General features: G+C 39.5%; 1 protein-coding gene and 1 long non-coding RNA gene across 3 annotated transcripts in view; one reads left to right on the top strand and one right to left on the bottom strand.

The window, feature by feature from the left end:
- LOC105485984 (beta 3-glucosyltransferase) overlaps positions 1-25,167 on the top strand; it is a 120,346-nt gene that overhangs the window by 41,310 nt on the left and 53,869 nt on the right. For both annotated transcript variants that reach the window (XM_011748618.3, XM_071081669.1), the window contains exons 5-7: positions 6,114-6,190; positions 6,957-7,068; positions 19,968-20,104. In XM_011748618.3, the coding sequence (XP_011746920.1) occupies positions 6,114-6,190; positions 6,957-7,068; positions 19,968-20,104 (326 nt within the window). The remainder of the gene's footprint in view (positions 1-6,113; positions 6,191-6,956; positions 7,069-19,967; positions 20,105-25,167) is intronic.
- Positions 10,132-25,167, bottom strand: part of LOC105485992 (uncharacterized) — a 539,662-nt gene continuing 524,626 nt past the window's right edge. The window contains exon 8 of the long non-coding RNA XR_011615075.1: positions 10,132-10,244. This is a non-coding gene — a long non-coding RNA (uncharacterized lncRNA). The remainder of the gene's footprint in view (positions 10,245-25,167) is intronic.

Genomic DNA, 25,167 nt, shown 5'->3' with positions numbered 1-25,167 from the left:
CTTACTTTGGGCAAGGGCCTGGACAGGATGCTCCAGGAGAAAATAGAATTTTTTTTTATACACATTCTCTGACCTAAGTAACACTGTCCTTTTTCACATATACAACTAGCATTCTTAGAAACATCTTTCATACATGTGTGTCTTTATATAAACTTCACGCATCACAGGAAATAGAACATTGAGACTCAAGGCCAAGTTGCTCAACAGTAATGAAATCTTCATACTATTTGGAAGGCTGTGTCATGACCATTTGTCTCTCTTTGGCTGCCCAGCATTTGAACCCCTTTGCTTCCTGGAGAGGTCTATACCTTGTGTCTGGAGGGAGCTGGGGCTTGGCCCATTAAGGCAGACAGAGGCCAGGTGCTCGGGCTTCCCAAGCTCAGGGGAGGGTGGGCCTCCCTTCCAGCATGGCATGTTGGATGAGTATGGAGCTGGAGACCCCAAAAAGAAGGTAGCTGTAGACCTCCCTCCTCTGGGTGTCTAGTGGTGACGGTGGAGGCCAATGCAAAGCCAGCACGTGAAAGTGTGCAGAGGAGGTGGGGGCTCCATGAGCATGATGCCAGTGGTGTGTGATGCCCAGCAGGGACGGCCTCTCCAGGGTGTAGGTCACTGTAGACTGTGCCATGCCCAGTGCCTATTGCTGGAAATGGTACCTGCCCTCCAGGAGGCTCATTCTAGTGAGGGGAGCTGGTCATTCCACTGATTGAATTGCTGTATGAATCAGTACAAGCATGGCCCCCTGAGAACATAGGCAAGGAAAGCTGTGACCCCATCTGGAAATGCCAGTAAAGGCTTTTTTATGGCATTTGCACTAAGCCTTGAAGAAATGTAATGTGAGTTTGGTAGACTTCTGTCTTGGGCAGCTTGAGGGCTGTCACTGAAGGAGGCAATACATCGTGGGTGTCACTGGATATTAGGGAATGGATGAAGGAAAGAGGATGAGCTACCCTCAGCTAAGATGATGAGTTCTTTTTTGGAAAGGTGGAGTTTGAGGGATTAGTGAGACATCTAGTTTATGGGCCCAGGGTTTGGAGTGGAGAGAATTGGAAACTACAGTAGTTATTGTAGCTTTTATTGAGTGCCCATCATCATTTTACTTAGTGCTCATATTGGTACAGTATGCTATGCTGTTTTCAAGCATCAGCTCATTGAACTCTATGAATTAGTTGCTGTTATTCTTGCCATTTTGCAGAGGGGACACTGAGGCTTAGAGAGATTAATAAAATAGTGGAGTAAGTCCTATACCTCAGTTCTGAGGGGATCCAAAGCTTATTCTCTCTGCCTTCCTCCTGACACGCAGGTGGGGCCACGATCCTTCGTGCGGCAGACCGGTGTCGATTGGTAAACAGGGTCCTGTTCAGTCTGTCCCTTCATATGGCTCTGTCGTTATGGCTTCTATCCCTGACATTATATTGTAGATTTGTTTGCTTGTTGCCTGTCTCCCTCACGAGAACGTGAGATCCAAGAGGGCAGGGACTCTGCGTGTCTTATCACAGCTGTTTACTGTATTCCTAGAACAGTACCTGGTACATAGTAGTTGCTCAAAAAATATTGCAAAATTGATGATATTGTTAATAGTCATCACATGCTTACCACATGCCAAGTGCCTGGCATGTATTAACTCACTTGCTCCCCTTTGCCATTATCATCTCAATACATGACAGAACGAGGTGGCAGAGCCACAACTAGGATAAGAAACTCACTCAAGTTGCTTGGCTCAGAATAGAGCCAGGGTTCAGAGGAAGGAATTTGGCTCCAAAAATCAGATCCTTAAATACTGAGCTTTACAGCCTTTTGTGAGCAAATGAATTATTAGTTAAAATAGATTTGTATGAGCTATAAAATAAACTTAGTAATGCATTTCAAAGTAAATTGTTCATAAAAATAAAAATTTCTAAATAATGAGGTAATATTTTTTCTTGTTAGGAAAGGACATTTAATGATTCAGACAGGTGTCCAGAGAAATCTTTTGTTTTTTTGTAATACAGTCTCAGATTCCTAGAAGGTATGTTGTTATAACATCACATATAATCTGCTGGGGGCCATAAATGAATACTGGATCTCTAAAGGCTAGTAAATCTGTCTGATACATGTTGCAAATAGCATGTTACAGATCTCTATTATCCTCATAAGACATACCTACCTCTTACAGAAGAAACTGTAACAATAAACATGTTAATTTTTACCATGATTTATTTGTTATTCTAAAAGCTCAGTTCAATGCCTTAGAATGATGTAATAGTTGGAATTTAGACATGCAGTTGAAATGGAATCAGTCTTAAAAGTTCAGTTTTTTAGAAGCTTTGCCTAATACTGAACCAATGTGCTGATGTTACTTTCTAATTTAGCATGTAGTCTGAATAATAAAACTGAATGAGACCATAAACCCACGTACTTCTAGGTTTAGAGGAGAAGTTAAGGACAAACGACAAATACTGGCAGATAGTCTGTTGACAAGGGGAAGACCAGCAGCTTGTAGTTTAATTGTTGAATTATTTCCAGACATGCAGAAAAACTAAAATGGTTCAAAACCAAATCTGCTGAATAATTAAGGTTATTTATGCTATTTTATATATTCATCTATTTTAATCCATGTTCAAATGTTAGCTTTTTCATTCATACTATTAACAATTCTAGATATGAATCTTTAATGATTTCCCCTCCATATCAAGAGTAATGGCCCTTCTCCATTCTAAAAAATATTGTGAGAATACTCAGCTGTGATATTGGAATCAAACCCCTTTCCCAAATGAGGATGATGAATATGCATAAGAACCAACTAATGAATTAGAATGTTGGTTTTAAATTTGTTTGCTCTCAATAATTATTAGCTGTTTTAAATATAAATTCATGACTTGATAACAAATATGTTCCAAGGAAGTACTGACTGAAAGTTCTCTAGGCTTTCTGTCTTCAAAGTGATTATGATACCAGTGGATGCTGATAAAGGCAGACTTTGATTCAAAGAGATACATACAGTTGACATTAAAGTTTAAATTATTGCAATCAGCCTTTTCATTTTCCTTCCCTTTTCTGTCATTTTCCATATTTGATCATTCGTATTTTTAGCTCCTTTATGTCTGCCTGTTAGGGCATTATCTCATTATCGAGAGAATTTTGAATTACCTTTTAGGTTTGAAATAGTAGCATGATTAGGCATCATTTAGATTGACGACAGTTGTTGCATGCATGAATGCCATTACTATGTCTTTATTCCAGACAACTCTTGGTAATGTTCATAGAACATTTTCTTATTTTCCCCTTGAATTTTAATTTGAAAACTATTTTTTAGTCATTCATCCAGTTACTTATTTAAAAACCTGCTTTGAGCCAGGGCACGGTGGCTCATGCCTGTAATGCCAGCACTTTGGAAAGCTGTGGCCGGTGGATCACCTGAAATCAGGAGTTCGAGACCAGCCTGGCCAATACGGTGAAACCCTGTCTCTATTAATAACACAAAAATTAGCCAGGCGTGGTGGTGCACCCCTGCAATCCCAGCTACTCAGGAGGCTGAGGCAGGAGAATCACTTGAACCTGGTAGGCAGAGGTTGCAGTGAGTCGAGATTGCGCCTGGGTGACAAGAGCGAAACTGTCTCCAAAAATAAAAACAAAAACTTGCTTTGAATCTAAAAATGGTATCATTTAGTGACACTACCTTTAAGGAGGTCTAAATCTTGTGATGGCGATAGATGGAACATAAAGTATTATAATCCTTAGTGGTAGGAACTGAGATAAGATCATTTGATAGAAAATTTTCTTGCACCCTTTTTGATAATTACCTTTAAGGTGCTACTACATCTAAGTGTAATATTATGTCTGTTTGGGTCTCTGTGTGCATTCATATATACATTTATATGTGTATATGTATGTATATGACAAGAATAAAAGCTCTTGGGCATTTTTGGGGATTAGTAGATTAAAATTTATTTATAATTAAGATGACCTTGGCTTAATCAAGAGTTAATCAAGAGCAGGTTTCTGAGTGCCACGGTAGCACCTACTTTGTATTTTTGAGTACTCACCTTTGGAGAGTGTTAGTAACAAGGCATGCTAGCTTTTGAAATATTGTTATATGGAGATACAGAGAGACAGGTAATTTGATCTTGTGTTCACAAACTGAAGCAAATATGAAATCTAGTATATGATTTAGTAAACAAATATAATGGAGCTATGAGTGACTTTAATCTACTGATAATCCAGAGTTTATTTCAGTCTAGGATGTGATTCCTTGTTTGCACTACCTAAACCTTTCCCTCCCTCATTTTATGTTGTGGCAGAGTTATTCATAAGCTTGTCTTCTAATCTCTCCCAGGAAAGTGTCCTCGTAGCCTTTCTGCTGAGGTTGCTGTCTAGGTATCAAAGGAAGCCTTTTCTCAGTTAATAGCTGTTGATGTTACGTTATACATCGCCTATAACTAGGAAGTATAATACTTCCTTGGAAGTAAATTTTTGAGGTGCATTCATTTTCCTTCAATTTTTAAAAACCTTAGCTATGTTTTAATTGAAGGATTTTTAAAGCATATATCTCATTATTATATCATCTTGACACAAATATTTTCACTTTCTGGTTCCTCTACTCTCTGTTCATTTAGGATTTTGTTCTATTCTTGGAATCATGTCTGATTTTTTTCTATTAAACATAAGGACATTTCCATTGCTATAAAGTTTTCAGCATAATTTTAATTGATACATAACTCATTAGCTACTTTTATGTAAAACTTTAAAAAGTATTTGCTCTATTTTTCTTGTCTAGCTCACATTTGCATTTACCCATAATTCCAAAGTTTTATGCAAATAGTAACATCATTAGTTTCTTTACACATGATTTTCTGCTCTTATGTAATCCTTCATGAATATATATATTTGCTGGAATTTTTAAAATACAATGAAAATTACTGCATAATTCAGAAGTAACTGTAGGAAAGCCCTGAATTATTTATATTGGGTAACTGCTAATTTAACCTTAAGGTTTACTCTTTCTAACATACCACATTGTTTGTCTTATTTGACCCGTGATTACTGTTTTCTGCATTTCATATTTGTACATGGAAGTTGAAAGGAATATTATATAAAATAAATGAGATTTACTTGAAATTTAATTCCAAAGATTTATGTTAAAGACTATTCTCTTCTTAAATAATACATATCTGAACTTTAAGACTGCTGTGAAATCCACATCAGTGCACTAATATTTCAGATACTTAGGTACTTCTTCTTGAATTCTTTTGTCTGTAATGGTTACTAGGAATATAGTTTTATAGCTAGTATAAAACACAGGATATAATAAAGTTTGTTGGGGGAGGAGGTTTAAGCATATCAGATATGAAATTTTTGACTTTTGGCTTTTGTAACAACTTGAAATATAGCGAATAGTGTTTTACTTCAAAGCTAACACTCGTGATTAATATTAATCCCTGTATATGTGTGCATAATTTATGTAAGCACAGTTGTGCCTTATTTCTGAATTTTAGTTCCTCCTATGCTTAAAAATTTGTCAATTCCATTATTATGCTATTCTTACTATTGCCTGAGTAATTAAGGATTATATTTCTAGACCAAAACTTTTTGTTATCAGGGTGTTATAATGTGTTTAGAGAACTTTAAAAAGTAATTTTTGCACATGAGGTAGATCAAATATTGTATCCTCTAGTTTAGCCAAAGGGTTTTCCTTTTCACATGTTCCGTATGTTGTATATAAAATAAAAAACTGCTTCTGTGCCTCTGAGTTATCCCTGACTTTCCCCCAGGCTCTTCCCTTCAAGTCACCTTCACAGACTTCAGGTTGGCTCCAAGTCATGGAAGACTTTCCTTGTAGGTCTTGAGCCCTATTTGGGTGCGTGGGTGGTGCAGAGTGCAGAGTGCAGAGGTTGCATGGATTCAGCCAAAATACTTCATTTCCAGTAGCTTCTGGAGAAAATAAGGAAAAAGAAGTGGTTTGAAGAGTACCATGTCAGGTCTCTAGAAATAGCTGCATTTTAAGCTAAGCCTTTTCTTTTTTTCTTTTTTCTTTTCTTCTTCTTCTTCTTCTTCTTTTTTTTTTTTTTTTTTTTTTTTTTTTACTTTTTTTGGAGTGATCAATTCATACTTACCTTCTTTGATCATTGTTTTTTCAGGAGCTCCCCAGTGTCCTCCTCCTTCATCAGCTGGCTAAACAAGAAGGTGCATGGACCATACTTCCATTGTTACCGCAGTACGTTTGTTTAACTCACGTGTAGATGACTGACATTCCTACCTGAACACTTCTATGCCCCTAGTCTTTTTATTAAGAGGATGTGGTTTTCCTCAGTCAGTAAGTGAAATAAATTTGAGTTTTACTTTTTATGATTATTACCTTAACCAAATTTCTTGATGATTGGTTCTTAATCATGAGTAGCTTTTTTTTTTTTTTTTTTTTTTAAGACGGAGTCTCGCTTCATCGCCAGGCTGGAGTACAGTGGCGTGATCTCGGCTTACTGCAAGCTCTGCCTCGTGGGTTCAAGCGATTCTCTTGCCTCAGCCTCCCAAGTAGCTGGGACTACAGGTGTCTGCCACCATGCCCAGTTAATTTTTGTATTTTTAGTAGAGACGAGTTTTACCATGTTGGCCAGGATGCCCTTGATCTCTTGACTTTGTGATCTGTCTGCCTTGGCCTCCCAAAGTGCTGGGATTACAGGCGTGAGCCACTGCACCCTGCCTTATATATGCTTTTTCTTAAAAGATAAAATGCTTCAAGTTGATATTTGAAAATTATTTATCCCCTGAACTAGTGTTGTTATGGAGAGAATTAGCTTTAAGAACTCCAGCTGTTTTTTAAACCATTAGCATCTGGCTTTTCTATAAGCTGAAGAAAAATATAGAGAAAAAAACTAGATATGCCATTCTGTGTACCCTTCATTCATTTCCTACCTATCAGTTTTAAACCTTATTATTAACTCATTTTACAGAAGTGATTACTGAAACTTGTTTCTTTTGATCAGCTTTTCTGTAACATACAGCAGAAATTCGTCTTGGATTTTCTTCTGTGAAGAAGAGACAAGAATACAGATTCCAAAACTCTTGGAAACCCTCAGCAGATATGACCCCTCTAAGGTGAATATAACTTCAATACCAGTTCTTATTTTGGGGGACAGTGTTTCAAAGGAGATTTAATTTTGATTAAGAAGCTTTTGAATCTAATAAAAAACCACTTAGTTTAAAATTAAACAGAATGAAACATTGTTGAATATCTGGAAGATATGTTAAATAATGCTCTTTGAAGTTCGTAGCTTATAGAGGGACAGAGCTTATGATGAGCCATTTTAAATGAAAAAAATCTGTGAATACATGTGTTAGCAATTTCAGAGAGTTGAAAACTATCACTTGAAGTTCAGAAACTGCTTATCTTAGCAATAAACTTAAGTTGGCTATTTTTCCTTATTAGACAGTGACCATATATTATTTTAGATAGAAAATTGTTTTTGAGTGCCAGCTGTATACTGAGCACTGTGGATGGCAGAGGCTAGAACAAAACAGACAGTGATTCTGACCATGTGGGTGGCAAAGAATAGCGGGGAGAACAGACCATTAGAGAAGCAGTTATGGTTAGAAGCAAAACATCCCTAATAAGGAAGACTAGGGTACTGTTAGAAGCATATAACAGGGGCATGGAATCTAACTTGGGAGGGTCAGGACAGGAAGTGACATTTAGTCTGAGTTCTGTTGGATGAGTAAGAGTTAGCAAGAGAAAAAGAGAGTCTACCAGGCAGGGGACACTATTTGAGAAAGAATGGGGGTGGGAAGGGATGTATCTTGAACTGGAGGAACTCAGTGAAGTCCACCACAGTGAAGTCCACAAAACTTTCACGTTTTCAAATCTTATTTTTATTTTGTGCAGATTTGATAGAGCAACTGGATCTTGTTTGCCTGGAAATCCCTAGCCCTGAGCAGTGTTTAACACTTAGTAGGTGGTCAGTGAATATTCGTGAATGACTTTATAACCCTGTAATAATCAGTTTTGCTGTTAGGCTACGTTCTAAGGCTCGTTAGGTTTAGAGAGCTGCCTTGGAAATGTGTCAAGAGTAAATTGAGCTCATTCAGTTCTCCTTCAGAGAAAAGAAGCCCAGGTTACCACCTGATCACTTTTTGGAATTCTTTAAACTTGAGATAAGCAGAGATGGGCTGGTCCCAGTGGAAACCTGTCCCATCCACCTTTGGATGCTCACTCCTGAAATGAATCAGATGTAATGAGCTCATGGGGAATAAAAGGCGAGCTTCTGGACGCTGCTCGGTTTGTTGATGTAGATGTCAAACACTGGGCAACAGTGATCATTAGATTAATTTCTCCAATGCTGGAAAGTCTTTACTATAATAGAAACCACTGCTTTTGATGATCTTTAAATGCTGGAAAGATCCATTACGATTTTTCTTCATGCTTTTGATTTCTGGGAAGCTTTAGATATAATTGGATGAGAAGGTCGTTGGGTTAAAAAAATAATTCCTTCAAAGGGAAGAATTATGAACCTGTCTCATCCAGTCTTTTCAGATGATACTAACCAGCACCTATGTACTTTCTGCCATGTTTTATGTAAACCATTTGTTAGGCTTTTATGTTTCCTTTTGGCTTAGGAAAAACTCCCAAATCTTTTTTAGGATGTAGGAGTTTTCACCTCCTTCTAGTGTTCATTTCACCTGGAGATTATTTTTCCATTATCCATAGCTCTAATTCTGTACAGGAGATGGTGACTCACTTTGCTTTTTAATGAAAATTGGGATGATAAATTTAAAAGTTCAAAGCAAGTTCATGAAAAACAAGTACAGAACAGAAGCAAAAGGAGTTGTTTTCTCCCTCTTTTCAGAACTCTGCCATGTGAAAAAAAAAAAAATCCAGAATGCTTTATTTCTTTTGAAACTAGCAGTAAGAAATTATAAAGATTATATAATGTTGAAGTTAGCTCAAACTAGTGTGATTCTTTTTCCCCTACCAGTTGAAAGGAAAAAAGTATAAAGCAAACCTGGCTTTGATATTTACACAAATAAGCTTTGAGTACCTTAAAATAATTATATAATGTGTGAGGGTATAAGGTATTTTGTTTGATTCTGATTTATTTCCTTCATCTTTCAGTCATTATCACTAATGCAAATGTATACTGTCATAAAATATTTTAAATGTAAAATTTTAACTTTTATTAAAGTAATCTTTGTTAAATTGCCTTCCTCGGTGATTTCTCTAAATTTTGTATGTTGTTTGAAGTCTCCTTTGTAACCACAGTATGCTATTAATATATGTGTATTTGATGAGGTGTGTTGACTTTAAATTTATTTTATTTTATTTTATTTTTTGAGACAGAGTCTCGTATTATCACCCAGGCCGGAGTGCAGTGGTGCAATCTCGGCTCACTGCAACCTCCACCTCCCAGGTTCAATCACTTCTTGTGCCTCAGCCTCCCAAGTAGCTGGGATTACAGTCATGCACCAGCACACATGAGTAATTTTTGTATTTTTAGTAAAGACGGGGTTTTGCCCTGTTGGCCAGTCTGGTCTTAAACTCCTGGTGTCAAGTGATCTGCCTGCCTCGGCCTCCCAAAGTGCTGGAATTACAGGCATGGAGCCACCACACCTGGCCTAAATTTATTTTTAATAGAGATAATAGAGATAAATATTTAATAGAGATAATAGAGATAAAACACTTGTAAAAAGTAATTCAGAGGGACAGCCACCATTGCTGAGGCTTGAGTACTCAGGCAGTTTTACCCTCATAGTATAAACAAAGCCACCAGGAACTTCAAATTGGGTAGAGCCCACAGCAGCCCAGCACGGCCTCTGCAGCCAGACTGCCTCTCTAGATTCCCTCCTCTCTGGGCAGGGCATCTCTGAAAAAAAGGCAGCAGCCCCAGTCAGGGGCTTAGAGATAAAACCTCCACCTCCCTGGGACAGAGAACCTGGGGGAAGGAGCGGTTGTGGGTGCAGCTTCAGCAGACTTAAGTGTCCCTACCTGGCAGCTCTGAAGAGAGCAGCGGATCTCCCAGCACAGTGTTTGAGCTCCGATAAGGGACAGCCTCCCTCCTCAAGTGGGTCCCTGACCCCCTGTAGCCTGACTGGGAGACACCTCCCAGTAGGGGCCGACAGACAACTCATACAGGAGAGCTCTGGCTGGCATCTGGCAGGTGCCCCTCTGGGATGAAGCTTCCACAGGAAGGAACAGGCAGCAATGTTTGTGGTTCTGCAGCGTCCACCGGTGATATCCAGGCAAACGGTCTGGAGCGGATCTCCAGCAAACTCCAGCAGATCTGCAACAGGGGGACCAGACTGTTAGAAGGAAAACTAATAAACAGAAAGGAATAGTATCAGTATCGACAAAAAGGACGTCCACTCAGAGACCCCCTCTGAAGGTCAAAGACCAAAGGTAGATAAATCCATGAAGATGGGGAGAAACCAGTGCAAAATGGCTGAAAATCCCAAAAACTAGAAGACCTCTTCTCCTTCAAAGGATCACAACTCCTCAAGGGAACAAAACTGGATGGAGAATGAGTTTGACAAATTGACAGAAGTGGGCTTCTGAACGTGGGTAATAAACTCCTCCAAGCTAAAGGAGCATGTTCTAACCCAATGCAAGGAAGCTAAGAGCCTTGAAAAAAGGTTAGATGAATTGCTAACTAGAATAACCAGTTTAGAGAAGAACATAAATGACCTGATGGAGCTGAAATACACAGCACAAGGACTTCGTGAAGCATACACAAGTACCAATAGCCGAATCGATCAAGTGGAAGAAACGATATCAGAGATTGAAGATCAACTCAATGAAATAAAGCAAGAAGACAAGATTAGAGAAAAAAGACTGAAAAGAAATGAACGAAGCCTCCAAGAAATATGAGACTATGTGAAAAGACCAAATCTATGTTTGATTGTTGTACCTGAAAGTGATGGTGAGAATGGAACCAAGTTGGAAAACACTCTTCAGGATATTATCTGGGGCAATTCCCCAATCTAGCAAGGCAGGCCAACATTCAAATTCAGAAATATAGAGAACACCACAAAGATACTCCTCAAGAAGAACGACCCCAAGACACATAATCATCAGATTCACCAAAGTTAAAATGAAGGAAAAAATGTTAAGGGCAGCCAGAGGGAAAGTCGGGTTACCCACAAAGGGAAGCCCATCAGACTAACAGCGGATTTCTCGGCAGAAACCCTACAAGCCAGAAGAGAGTGGGGGCCAATATTCAACATTCTTAAAGAAAAGAATTTTCAACACAGAATTTTCATATCCAGCCAAACTAAGCTTCATAAGCAAAGAAATACAAATCCTTTACTGACAAAAGAAATGCTGAGAGATTTTGTCAGCACCAGGCCTGCCTTACAAGAGCTCCTAAAGGAAGCAATAAGCATGGAAAGGAACAACTGGTACCAGCCACTGCAAAAACATACCAAATTGTAAAGACCATCGACGCTGTGAAGAAACTGCATCAACTAAGGGGCAAAATAACCAGCTAGCATCAAAATGGCAGGATCAGATTTACAGATAACGATATAAACCTTAAATGTAAATGGGCTAAATGTCCCAATTAAAAGACACAGACTGGCAAATTGGATAAAGAGTCAAGACCCATTGGTGTGCTGTATTTGGAATACCCATCTCATGTGCAAAGACACACATAGGCTCAAAATAAAGGGATGGAGGAAGATTTACCAAGAAAATGGAAGACCAAAACAACAGCAGGGGTTGCAATCCTAGTCTCTGATAAAACAGACTTTAAACCAACAAAGATCAAAAGAGACAAGGGCATTACATAATGGTAAAGGGATCAACGCAACAAGAAGAGCTAACTGTCCTAAATATATGCACCCAATACAGGAGCACCCAGATTCATAAAGAAAGTTCCTGGAGACCTACACAGAGACTTAGACTCCCACACAATAATACTGGGAGACTTTAACACCCCACTGTCAATATTAGACAGATCAACAAGACAGAAAATTGACAAGGATATCCAGGACCTGAACTCAGCTCTGGACCAAGCAGACCTAATAGACATCTACAGAACTCTCCACCCCAAATCAACAGAATATACATTCTTTTCAGCACCACATCACACTTATTCTAAAATCGACCACATAATTGGAAGTAAAACACTCCTCAGCAAATGGAAAAGAATGGAAATCATAATGAACAGTCTCTCAGACCACAGTGCAATCAAATTAGAACTCAGGACTAAGAAACTCAAAACCACACAACTACATGGAAACTGAGCAACCTGCTCCTGAATGACTACTGGGTAAATAACGAAATGAAAACAGAAATAAAGATGTTCTTTGAAACCAATGAGAACAAACACACAATGTATCAGAGTCTCTGGGACACATTTAAAGAAGTGTGTAGAGGGAAATCTATAGCACTAAATGCCCACAAGAGAAAGCAGGAAAGATCTAAAATCGACATTCTAACATCACAATGAAAAGAACTAGAGAAGCAAGAGCAAACAAATTCAAAAGCTAACAGAAGACAAGAAGTAACTAAGATCAGAGCAGAACTGAAGGAGATAGAGACATAAAAAAAACACTTCAAAAAAAATCAATGAATCCAGGAGCTAGTTTTTTGAAAAGATTAACAAAATAGATAGACTACTAGCCAGACTAATAAGAAAAGAGAGAAGAGTCAAATAGATGCAATAAAAAATGATAAAGGGGATATCACCACCAATCCCACAGAAATACAAACTACTATCAGAGAATACTATAAACAACTCTATGCAAATAAACTAGAAAATCTAAAAATAAATAAATAAATTTCTGGACATATACAGCCTCCCACAACAATACAAGAAGAAGTCGAATCCCTGAATAGACCAATAACAAGTTCTGTAATTGAAGCAGTAATTAATAGCCTACCAAACAAAAAAAGTCCTGGACCAGACAGATTCACAGCCAGATTATACTAGAGTTACAAAGAGGAGCTGGTACCATTCCTTCTGAAACTATTCCAAACAATAGAAAACGAGGGAATCCTCCCTAACTCATTTTATGAGGCCAGCATCATCCCGATACCAAAACTGGTAGAGATACAACAACAAAAAAAGAAAATTTCAGGCCAATATCCGTGATGAACATCAATGGGAAGATCTTCAATGCTGGCAAACCGAATCCAGCAGTACATCAAAAAGCTTATCTACCACGATCAAGTCGGCTTCATCCCTGGGATGCAAGGCTGGTTCAACAAATGCAAATCAATAAATGTAATCCATCACATACACAGAACCACATGATTATCTCAATAGATGCAGAGAAGACCTTTGACAAAATTCAACAGCCCTTCCTGCTAAAAACTCTCAATAAACTAGGCATTGGTGGAACATATCTCAAAATAATAAGAGCTATTTATGACAAACCCACAGCCATATCATACTGAATAGGCAAAAACTGGAAGCATTCCCTTTGAAAACTGCCCAAGACAAGGATGCCCTTCCTCACCACTCTTATTCAACATGCAATTGGAAGTTCTGGTGAGGGTGATCAGGCAAGAGAAAGAAAGAAAGGGTAGTCAATTAGGAAAAGAGGAAGTCAAATTGTATCTGTTTGCAGATGACATGATTGTATATTTAGAAAACCCCATTGTGGCCAGGCACGGGGGCTCACACCTGTAATCCCAGCACTTTGGGAGGCCGAGACGGGCGGATCACAAGGTCAGGAGTTTGAGACCAGCCTGACCAACATAGTGAAACCCCATCTCTACTAAAAATACAAAAAATAGCTGGGCGTGGTGGTGGGTGCCTGTAATCCCAGCTACTTGGGAGGCTGAGGCAGGAGAATCACTTGAAGCCGGGAGGGAGGTTGCAGTGAGCTGAGATCGCGCCACTGCACTCCCGCGCTGGTGACAGTGCAAAAACGCCATCTCAAAAAGAAAACCCCGTCATCTCAAAATCTCCTTAAGCTGATAAGCAACTTCAGCAAAGTCTCAGGATACAAAATCAATGTGCAAAAATCACAAGCATTCCTATACACCAGTAACAGAGAGCCAAATCATGAATGAACTCCCATTCACAATTGCTACAAAGAGAATAAAATACACAGAAATACAACTTACAAGGGATGTGAAGGGCCTCTTCAAGGAGGGCTACAAACCACTGCTTAAGGAAATAAGAGAGGACACAAACAAATGGAAAAACATTCCATGCTCATGGATAGGAAGAATCAGTATTGTAAATATGTCCATACTGACCAAAGTAATTTATAGATTCCATGCTATCCTCATCAAGCTACCATTGACTTTCTTTACAGAATTGGAAAAAACTACTTTAAATTTCATATGGAACAAAAAAAGAGCCCACATAGCCAAGACAATCCTGGGCAAAAAGAACAAAGCTGGAGGCATCACGCTACCTGATTTCAAACTATACTACAAGGCTACAGTAACAAAACAGCATGGTACTGGTACCAAAACAGATATATAGGCTAATGGAATGGAACAGAGGCCTCAGAAATAACACCACACATTTACAACCATCCGATCTTTGGCAAACCTGACAAAAACAATAGGGAAAGGATTCCCTATTTAATAAATCACGGTGTTTTAAAAACTGGCTAGGCATATGCAGATAGCTGAAACTAGATCCCTTTCTTACACCTTATAAAAAAATTAAGATGGATTAAAGACTTAAACATGAGACCTAAAACCATAAAAACTCTAGAAGAAAACCTAGGCAATACCATTCAGGACATAGGCATGGGCAAAGACTTCATGACTAAAATACCAAAAACAATGGCAACAAAAGCCAAAATTGACAAATGGCATCTGATTAAAGAGAAGGAAACTATCATCAGAATGAACAGGCAACCTACAGAATGGGAGAAAATGTTTGTAATCTATCCACCTGACAAAGGGCTAATATCCAGAATCTACAAAGAATTTAAACAAATTTTCAAGAAAAACGCCATCAGAAAGTGGGCAAACTATATGAACAGACACTTCTCGAAAGAAGACATTTATGCAGCCAACAAACATGAAAAAAAGCTCATCATCACTGGTTATTAGAGAAATGCAAATCAAAATTACAGTGAGATACCATGTCATGCCAGTTAGAATGGCGATCATTAAAAAGTCAGGAAACGGCCGGGCGCGGTGGCTCAAGCCTGTAATCCCAGCACTTTGGGAGGCCGAGGCGGGCGGATCACAAGGTCAGGAGATCAAGACCACAGTGAAACCCCGTCTCTACTAAAAATACAAAAAATTAGCCGGGCGCGGTGGCGGGCGCCTGTAGTCCCAGCTACTCAGGAGGCTGAGGCAGGAGAATGGCGGGAACCCGGGAGGCGGAGCTTGCAGTGAGCCGAGATCGTGCCACTGCCCTCCAGCCTGGGGACAGAGTGAGACTCCGTCTCAAAAAAAAAAAAAAAAAAAAAGGAAACAACAGGTGCTGGAGAGGATGTGGAGAAGTAGGAATGCTTTTACACTGTTGATGGGAGTGTAAATTAGTTCAACCATTGTGGAAGACAGTGTGGCAATTCCTCGAGGACCTAGAACCAGAAATACCATTTGACCCAGCAATCCCATGATTGTATATACCCAAAGGATTATAAATCATTCTTCTATAAAGATACGTGCACACATACGTTTATTCCAGCACTGTTCACAATAGCAAAGACTTGGAACCAACCCAAATGCTCATCAATGATAGACTGGATAAAGAAAATGTGGCACATACACACCATGGAATACTATGCAGCCATCAAAAAGGATGAGTTCATGTCCTTTGCAGTGCCATGGATGAAGCTGGAACATCATTCTCAGCAAACTAACACAAGAACAGAAAACCAAACACTGCATGTTCTCACGTATCAGTGAGAGTTAATCAATGAGAACACATGGATACAGGGAGGGGAACATCACACACTGGGCCTTATGGGCGGTGGGTGGCTTGGGGAGGGATAGCATTTGGAGAAATACCTAGTGTAGATGACGGGTTGATGGGTGCAGCAAACCACCATGGCACACGTATACCTATGTAACAAAACTGTACGTTCTGTACATGTACCCCAGAACTTAAAGCATAATTTGAAAAAAGAAAAAAACCAGTAATTCTAAGATACTCGTGGAACACTGAGTTATTCTTTTAAGGTTTTTCTTGATTATAATTGTCCTTCTAATGAAATCTTTAAGGAAGTCATTAAGATTAGGGGAGTGGTTCTATGTATAGATTCTATAATAATTTTTTAAAGGTAGTTTACAGTATAACCCACACAAAAATACTGAAAATCATATACTATATAATAGCTGAACACTGCAATTAGGAGATAAAACAGCAACATGTTTTCCATAAGATGTTTGGAACCAAAGGTTTTAATTGTGAAAGGTTTTAATAGTGAAAGATTTGTAAGACAGTTTTCAAAATACACTGAGATGTTTATTTTCTTTATACAAGCTTATTGGCATGGTATGTAAAATACAGTGATTTTCATATTGGTTAAGGTTTAGTCACTTGATAAAGAGCTATATTATAGATTTTTTTTAAAGGTGCTGAATTTTTAATCTCAAGCTGAGGTGGTTTGTCTTGGTTGTTACAGGGTATTCTTCTTACCCAGTAATGATTTAATATACCCATAGGCGAAGTATCAAGAAGAAAGTCGTCATATGGATCTGTGAATCTAAATGCAGTTTTAATGTTAGATTTAAAAATTAACAGCTGTCACATATGTGCAGTTATGATCTGTTGCTAAACTGAGGAAAAGTAGGACTCTGGGAGTTATTTGCAATACAACCACAAGCAGAATAAGGCTCTTAAGAAATACCTAAGAGTACTCATGCATGGTGTCTTCTTGATTTTACATACTGATAAATTAATAGAGAGTGAGGTGGTCTTGGTTGGGTAAGAGAGAAAATATACACAACTTTTAGAACTTAGGGTACTTGATCCATATTTATGCTCTAGTTTCTTCAATAGAGGAGAGTTGCTTTTTAAATCTCTCCTGGACTTGCTATGTTCATTTGACAAAAAGTTACTGCACATCTGTTACATGTTAGGTGAACTGGAGATACAGCAGTGAACAAAATGGACAGCATCCCTGCCCACAAGGAGGTGTGTTCTTGTTTCAGGGCAGATAAGCAATAGAGAAAAATGCAAATATATAATATGTCGGATGGTAACAAGTGCCATGGAGAAGAATAAAGCAGAATAAGGGAGTAAGGGATGTATTGGGAATGGGCTTACCTGTCTATATAGGGTGTTCAAGGAATACCTCACTCATCAGGTCACATTGGAACAGAGTAAAGGAATTGAGGGAGTCAGCCATGTACTCTCTTATGTCAAGCTGCCTGCTTCATACCTCTGCTTATCTAATAGGAACCAAAAACTCGACATGTTCAAAGCTGAACTCTCAATGCCTTTCTAAACCTCTTCCATCTTCAGTCTTCCTCGTCCAGAAATGCATCGCTGTCACTGTCTATCCAGTTGCTCATATTAAAAGCCTAAGACTTGAGATTGGTTCTTCTTTTTTTCTTCAACTTCATGTTGGCATGACCAGCTGCTTCTGCTTCCAAAATATATCTCCTGTCCATCTTCTCTCCATATTTAATACTACTACGCTGTTTTCAGGCTATCGTCATCTCTTGCCTTGACCATTATTAGAGCTTCCTGTTTCAGTAGTTTCCCATTCCACCTAAGATATTTTTGCTGGGTATAGCATTCTGGGTTGGGAGCAATTTTCTTCTGTTACTGTACAAATGCTCTACCATTGTCTTTCCCCTCTTATCATTTCTGTTGAAAACTCAGCTGTATATCTTGTTTCTGTTTATTTAAAAAAAAAAAAAAAAAAGTATGCTCTCTCCCCTCCATGACTTCCCCTGCTGCCAGCTGCTTTTAGGATATTCTCTATCTTTAGTTTTCAACAGTGTTACCGTTATGTGCCTATGTGTGATTTTCTTTGTATTTGTTCTCACTGGAGTTTACAGAGCTTCTTGAGTGTACAACTTGATGATTTTAGTTAGTTTTGGAAAATTCTAAGCCTGTATTCTTTAAATATTCCTTCAGTCCCATTCTGTCTCTCCTTAGTTTCTAATGTCATACATTTTAGCCATTTTCCTTGTGTCCCATGTTGCCATAGTTCTTTTCTTCCCTTTTTTTTTTTCTTGTATCAGTCTGGATATTTTTTACTGGACTTGGTTTCCAGACTGTTAATCTTCTCAGCTATTGTGTGTAATATTTTTTTGAGTTACTAACTTCAGTTCTTGCGTTAAGTTTTAGATTTTTCATTTGGCTCTTGTTTATAAATTCTAGTTCTTTGGTGCAATTTTAAAAATCTTTTTATCCTTAAAGGACACATTAACCATATCTTTTTAAAAGTCTTATTTGATAACTGCAACATCTGCTTTATCTGTGCATCTCTTTCTGTTTTTCACTTTTCTTGTTTCTGGTTTGGTCTTGTTTCTTGCTCTGCCGGGTAAGTTTTAACTAAATCTCAGATGTTTTATGTGAAAAATTAAGAAGGCTATGGATGATAGGAATTCCTATAGAAGGATTTAATCTTCTGGGTTGTAGATGTTGTTTGGGTAGGTCTATGTACAGACTGCCCATACTCCAGAGCCCTTTTGTCCTGGCAATCTGAACTCCAGCCTTGGTTTCCCAGCACTACAGTACTGCTAAAGGCTTTGCTCAGCTTTTTAGCCTCTCCACTGCTGCTTTCCGCTTGGTTCATTTTTTTTCCTTGGTTTTTGTGCAGCTTAGGTCATTGACGGAAACTTGCATGCAGCATCTTGAGACCCCCTTACATCTCTTCTCTTTCAAGGTCTCCAGCTCCAGACTCTACCTTTCAGTCCAGCGAGGCTGCAAAAGCTCCCAGCTGCTGCTTTTAGCTGCGTGCTATTTGCAGCTCCAGGAATCAGCAAATTCCTTGAGGAAAGGAGAAGGCCAATATGGGGCTCCCATGGATGGCCTTTCTAATTCTGGGATCTTAGTCCTTTATGTCCTATCTGCCTTTGTTGTTTTCTAATGGCTTCAATCATTTGCTTTATGTAATTTCTCCAGCTTTTATACCTGTTAGAGTAGATGTGATCCAGATTATTCTATTGTGGTCAGAAGTGGAAGTCTTTCATTACACTTCATTAAAGTCCGTGCTCCTTTCCTCTGGCACATAAAACTCACCCTGGTCAGCCTTTTGCCTGTCTCTTTTGTACCTTACTCCCACATCCAGTAGCTCCAGCCACACGGGATTTCTTTTTTCATTGACTGTATCAAACTTTTTCCCACCTCAGGGATTTTGCATTAAGTCCTTTGATGGCTCTTCCTCAGATTTTTGCATAGAGCTTGCTCTTTGATATTATTTCATCTCAGTTCGCTACTGAGGATGAACAAAATGCTAGTCATCATTATATGACTAACAGATTTTTGCATAGATCCAGCTCCTTGATATTATTGCATCTCAGTTTGTTACATCCTAAGAGATTTCCCTCTCTTTCAGGGCAGCTCCTAGTCACCCTGATGTATTTTCATCAAAGCACATTTCAATCACTACCTGGTTATTTTACTTACTTTTTAAATTTCCATTTCTCCACTGTAGGGTAAGTTATGTTTCTGCCTGGTGTGTGGTAGATTCTCAATAAAAATCTTTTGAATGAATGAGTAAATAAATAGATAATCACTGATTCTGAAAGGAATTTTTCAAATCATTCTTTCAAAACCTCAGTAGGGCATAAGGGCATACTATTTTCTTCGCCCTAATAGTCTTTTTATGTGGAATATTCTACAAAATACCACTTTTATACATTTATGGTATAATGATGACTAATACCTTGTTCATCTTGATGATCAGATCTTGAACTACTTTTTGTATACAAAGCTTATGTTATATTCATTATCATACTAGTGTTAATTATATTTTTGTTCACATTCTCTAGAAATATTTAATCTGTGCTAATAACTCTTTATCACCCAAAATATTTAATTATCTAAAACCAATAGTACCACTTTCTATTGGTCTTACATGAAATGGTTGTTTTTAAAGTGACATGTTATATCTTTATTTAACAGGAATGGTTTTTGGGAAAAGCATTACATGATGAAGAATCTACAATAATTCACCATTATGCCTTTTCTGAGAATCCTACAGTTTTTAAGTATCCAGACTTTGCTGCAGGCTGGGCCTTAAGTATTCCACTTGTAAACAAGTAAGAATTTATTGGACTTTTTTCAGGGAGGTGGGAAGGGTATACATCAACTTTTAATTTCTTTGAGTACAGTAACTGATGGCTCTCAGGATCTCAAATGAGTTTTTCAGCCAGAGGCAGTGTGTGGTGAGACCTGGAAAAGGAGCCACGTGCCTGAGGGTTTTTGCTTCAGCACTGTCATTTACTAGACCCTTCAGACAAATCATTCAACCTCTCTGTATATTCTTCTTACTCATCCACAAAATAATAAGCTGTGAGACTAAGGGAGAAGACAGAAGTGCTCTGAGAACCATGCACATGGAAGCATCATTACTATTGTTAAGAGATGTACTTAGCTATAGGTGTAACTTCTCTCACCCGTAAGAAAATGAAGCAGTAACATCCTGGGGTTGAGAGTTGATGACTCATTAGGTGCATGGGTGTGCATACTGAAACACGGGCCAGGCAGGAGGACAGCTAGCTAGTGGAAGGTACTATAGGTAATCATAGCTAGCCATTTGTGTGTATAATCACAGTGGTGCTCTGTTAGATGTGGAAAGTGAAGATGGTTAAATTGTAATTCAGGAGAAATACGGTTGTTGACAAGCCCTTCAGATTATTAAATGTTTTTGTTCTTTAGGGAATAGAGAGTTGATAAAGCAGTTGTGACTTTATCTTCAGAGATTAAAGAGTTTCTGTCATTAAGTGTCCTGTCTCTAGGATTTGGGGTCTTCAAAATCTTATTAGCCCATTGTAGATATATAGGATAGTACATACCTTGTCATTCCTGGCTGGACAAAACTTCTTGACTACTCCTTTCACATTTGAAAGTTCTCTACAGTGTGATACCCTCCTTTCCAGTGTAGAATCCAAACAACAAAACAAAACCCCTGTGTTTCCTACCCTTCCTTGCCACTAGGAAGCAGCCATATGTTGTAGGTTCCATCAGGTAGATGTGTTATGTACAATTATTTTTGGGAACTGAATTGTGTGGGGAAGGAGACAAAGCATGGGGGACCATTTGAATTGAGACTGGTAGCAGAGGAAGAGTCAGTTGCGGTTGACAGCAGCTTCCTGATGATGGCAGAGTCTGAAGTTCCTATGCTGCTTATTTCTGTGGTACAGATCTGGGGGTTCTTGGAATCTTAGCTTACAGTCTGTTTAATCAGACTTTCCAGTAATTCCATGAGCCATCTATATGCTTTAATGAATTTACATTATGCTTTAACTAGCCAGAGTGGATTATTTTTGTTTGTTTGTTTCCAGTTAAGATCCTTGCCGGGCGCGGTGGCTCACGCCTGTAATCCCGGCACTCTGGGAGGCTGAGGCGGGCGGATCACGGGGTCAGGAGATTGAGACCATCCTGGCTAACACAGTGAAACCCCGTCTCTACTAAAAAAAAATACAAAAAATTAGCCAGGCGAGGTGGCGGGCTCCTGTAGTCCCAGCTACTTGGGAGGCTGAGGCGGAGAATGGCGTGAACCCGGGAGGCGGAGCTTCCAGTAAGCCGAGACCGCGCCACTGCACTCCAGCCTGGGCGACAGAGCAAGACTCTGTCTCAAAAAAAAAAAAAAAAAAAAAAAAAAAAAGGATCCTTGACTTACACACTCCGTCCTGGGACTGCCAGGCAAGGATGCCTTTCTCCCGTCCCCTACCAAGCATGCCTAACAGCATCTGCACAGCCTCCCTCCCTTCATTCTTAGAAGGGTCAAGGAGGAAGGGGAGTGAAGACAAGAAGAAGTAGTGGTCGTTCCTTTCTCACCATCTGCTGGTCTGCCTGGTTCTGTGCTCTGCAGGGGAGAGGGGAATATGTTCTGCCCTTCAGCAGCCTCGGGTCGTGTTTCTTCTCAAATTAAGTACACTTTGGTTTGCTACAGCTTGAGCACCGGGAGTTCCCAGGACACTCTTTTCCTGCAGTGTCCAGCAGCCTTATGTTTGGGGCCAGTTTAGCCACCTTTGTTGAGTCTGGACTCTTAATGCCTAGAAGCTGTGACCTGCACTTTGTAGGCTGAGCCACTGTTCCTTCTCCCTTCCTCAAGTATTCTTGTCATCCTCGGCCACAGGAGGCTTCCTCTAGCCTTCCTCATTTGGTCTCTGCTTAGTTTTATGGTATGGAAAGATTTGGTCTGACCTCTCCTTGGGAGAAGTCCCACATGGTAGTGATTTTTTCTGACTTGGGACTTATAACCTCTGTGTAAGCCTGTTTCTCTCCCATTTCCCATATACTACGAAGTCCCTTGAGAGAGGAACAAACACAGCTATTGCCTGCCCTGTGAAGTGCTGTAACTGCAGCAGGTGCTTCTTCCTTCAGGGCTAAAGAGGAAACCAGTGGACCCAGGAAGAGCTATATGGCAAGCAGAGGGTCTAATCATTTCCTTGAAGCTAGTATAGCTCTTTTCTTCGTCACTGCCTTCTGATCCAGGAGGCCTCTTATCCTGATGGCAAATCCTTATAGTCTAGAGTTTTACCTTCCTTCTTCCCATCACAATTTCCTATCTTCCTTTAGCAAGACTTTATTGGAGACCTCTTGATGCTGAATTCAATTCAGTTTTTGTTGAATTAGGTGTTAGAAGTAACTATTTATTCTTGCTTCCTTTGACTTACTGTCTTAACCAGGTGTGGGTTGATGGAAGTGATCCTGTTTGAACACATTTTTGACTCCTGGCATCCCTATATAGGGCAGTTCAACCTAACTCTTATTGGCTGACATGCTGGTGTTAAGTTTAACCTGTTCTAGAAAACCTCTGCCCTCTGCTTCACTGCCCATCAGGTGTAGCGGCACCCAGAGCACTGGCAGGCTTTGTCGGCTCTGGCTAGCGCTCACCTCATTACTGTCTCATGCTCACCACATGACTAGCTTCCAGGGGTTCGTGAACCAGGGTTGCAGGTTGTGCACTAGCCTAGATGTTAGCCTTGTTAAGGGGTGACTTTATGTTCTGGATTATCTGGCATTTTGCAAGGTAGTCCCACAGGAGACCACAGGTCCATGATTCCCTTCCTTGTTGTGTTTGTGAGATCATTGAACCCATCTGTTGACAAGGGAAGGTAGCCAGTGCCCAACTTCCATAGGGGTTTCACATCTCCCTTTCTGGTCAAGTTTAACCGTATTTAGGAGAGAGAACTGAGGGCCACGTCACTGCAGCAGGGTGTGTAGGCATTTTAGTCTGTTTGGGCTGCTATAAGAAAATGCCGTAAACCAGGGAGCTTATAAACAACAGCAGTTTATTATAGTTCTGGAGGCTGAAAGTCCAAGATCAAGGCGCTGGCAGATTGAGTGTCTGGTGAGTGCCAGCATTCTGGTTCCTTTCCTTCTTGCTGTGTCCCCTCATCTGGGAGAAGGGTTGAGGGGTCTTTTTTTTATAAGGGTGCAGTCCCATTCATGAGAGTTCCCTCCCCATGGCCTCTTCACCTCCCAAAGGCCCTGCCTCCTAGTAACATCACCTTGAGGGGTAGGACTTCAGCCTATGAATTTGAGAGGGGACACAAACATTCAGACCATAGTAATAGGAACTGTGACTAAGGGAGTTAAAGCCAAGAGGTTAATCTTTTCCACAAAGCTCAGGAAATTCCCAGCACTTCCCCCGTGACTCCAGTATGATAGCAGAGTGAGGCACCAGATATCCTTCTGCATGCTGAACAGTGACCAACAAACTGTAGAATGTGTATGGTTCATTGATATCCATGGTCTTCTCCCTACCTCCTCTCCCTTTCCCCTGCCAGGAAAGACAAAGCAAAATAAATATGCAGACTCTACCATAGTGCCATATTTAAAATTCTAGTTATCTTAGATCATATTTCCTTTCCCCCTGATGCTGACAGGTAATCAAGCAAATAAAATGATACAACCCATCTGGCATAACAACTATCTTGTGGTCAAGATATATTTTAAAATGGCTTTTCTAGTGGGGATTCTTATTTATTTTTCAAGAAATTGGTATTATACTCAGGACTAGAGGAAGGATAAAGTATCCATTAGCCCCATCAGCTGCAACATTGGATCTTCCTAGTTGTTTTTTTCCCAGTTTTTCCCTAATGTGCTGACTTTATTTCTTCCTATTATTGGCAGCTATATCAATTAGCATGCTTTTGGATGCAAGTAATAGGAAGCAACTCAAACTGGATTAAGGAAATACTTTGGCTGTAATTGGGGTGAGTGAGGTCTGTGGTTGGTTGATCCGGCAGTTTATCGATATCACTGAGGACCCACGCTTTCTCTGTCCCTCTATCCTATAGTACACAGAATCCATTTATCCTAAATGTGGTTCCTCTTGTGGTTTCAAGACAATAAGGGCTACGTATTTCCTGTTTGTATCCAATAGTAGACAGCCTGTTCCTGACCATGAATGGTAAGTGCTTAATCCTCAGTCTGGTTGGGCCAACTGCATATGTGTTCTAATCTCCGGACTGTTAACAGTTGCCTGGGAATTTCATTGATTATTAGAATTATTGGAATTTTCAGTTCTAATCCCCAGAGTATTAACAGTTGCCAGGGAATTTCATTGCTTATTCTGGCTGGCCCAGAGTAATCAGTCTCTGACTCTGGAGCCTGTATAATTGTTGGGCTTAATATTAATCAAAACCAGAATTTGTTTAGGAAGAATGAAGGGGAAACTATTTACATGGACAACCAACAGGGCCAGTCCAGGAATGCTGATTCCCTTTGTGTCCTTTCCTTGACTTTATGGCCCACATTGTAGGTAACGTAACAACTTACAGTTACTTAAGTATTTCTTCTGCCCTAGTCTCCAGCACAACTGGTTACCTAAAGATATTTCATGAGGCACGCTTTCTTAGACTATTTCCCACTGAAATTTTATTTGGCCTAACAATTCCACATCAGTGAGTTTTGAGTTCACACTGCCTAATATTTCCTGGCAATCCATCCATTTGATCAATTAAAACAAATTGATTTTGAAGTCATGTGGCATGAGTCCAAATCCCAAAGTTACCTTGATACAGTTTGTTTATGAATAAATATTTTCCTTTTTGGAGAAATTTTCATTAACTTCCAATAGGATGATTCCTTCAAAAATCATCTTATTAAAAAAATCGTTACAGGACACTGTTTCTGGTTTTCGCCATTG

Source organism: Macaca nemestrina, chromosome 16 (assembly GCF_043159975.1).
Source record: "Macaca nemestrina isolate mMacNem1 chromosome 16, mMacNem.hap1, whole genome shotgun sequence".
Lineage (NCBI taxonomy): Eukaryota > Metazoa > Chordata > Mammalia > Primates > Cercopithecidae > Macaca > Macaca nemestrina.
This window is presented reverse-complemented; position numbering and strand designations above follow the sequence as displayed.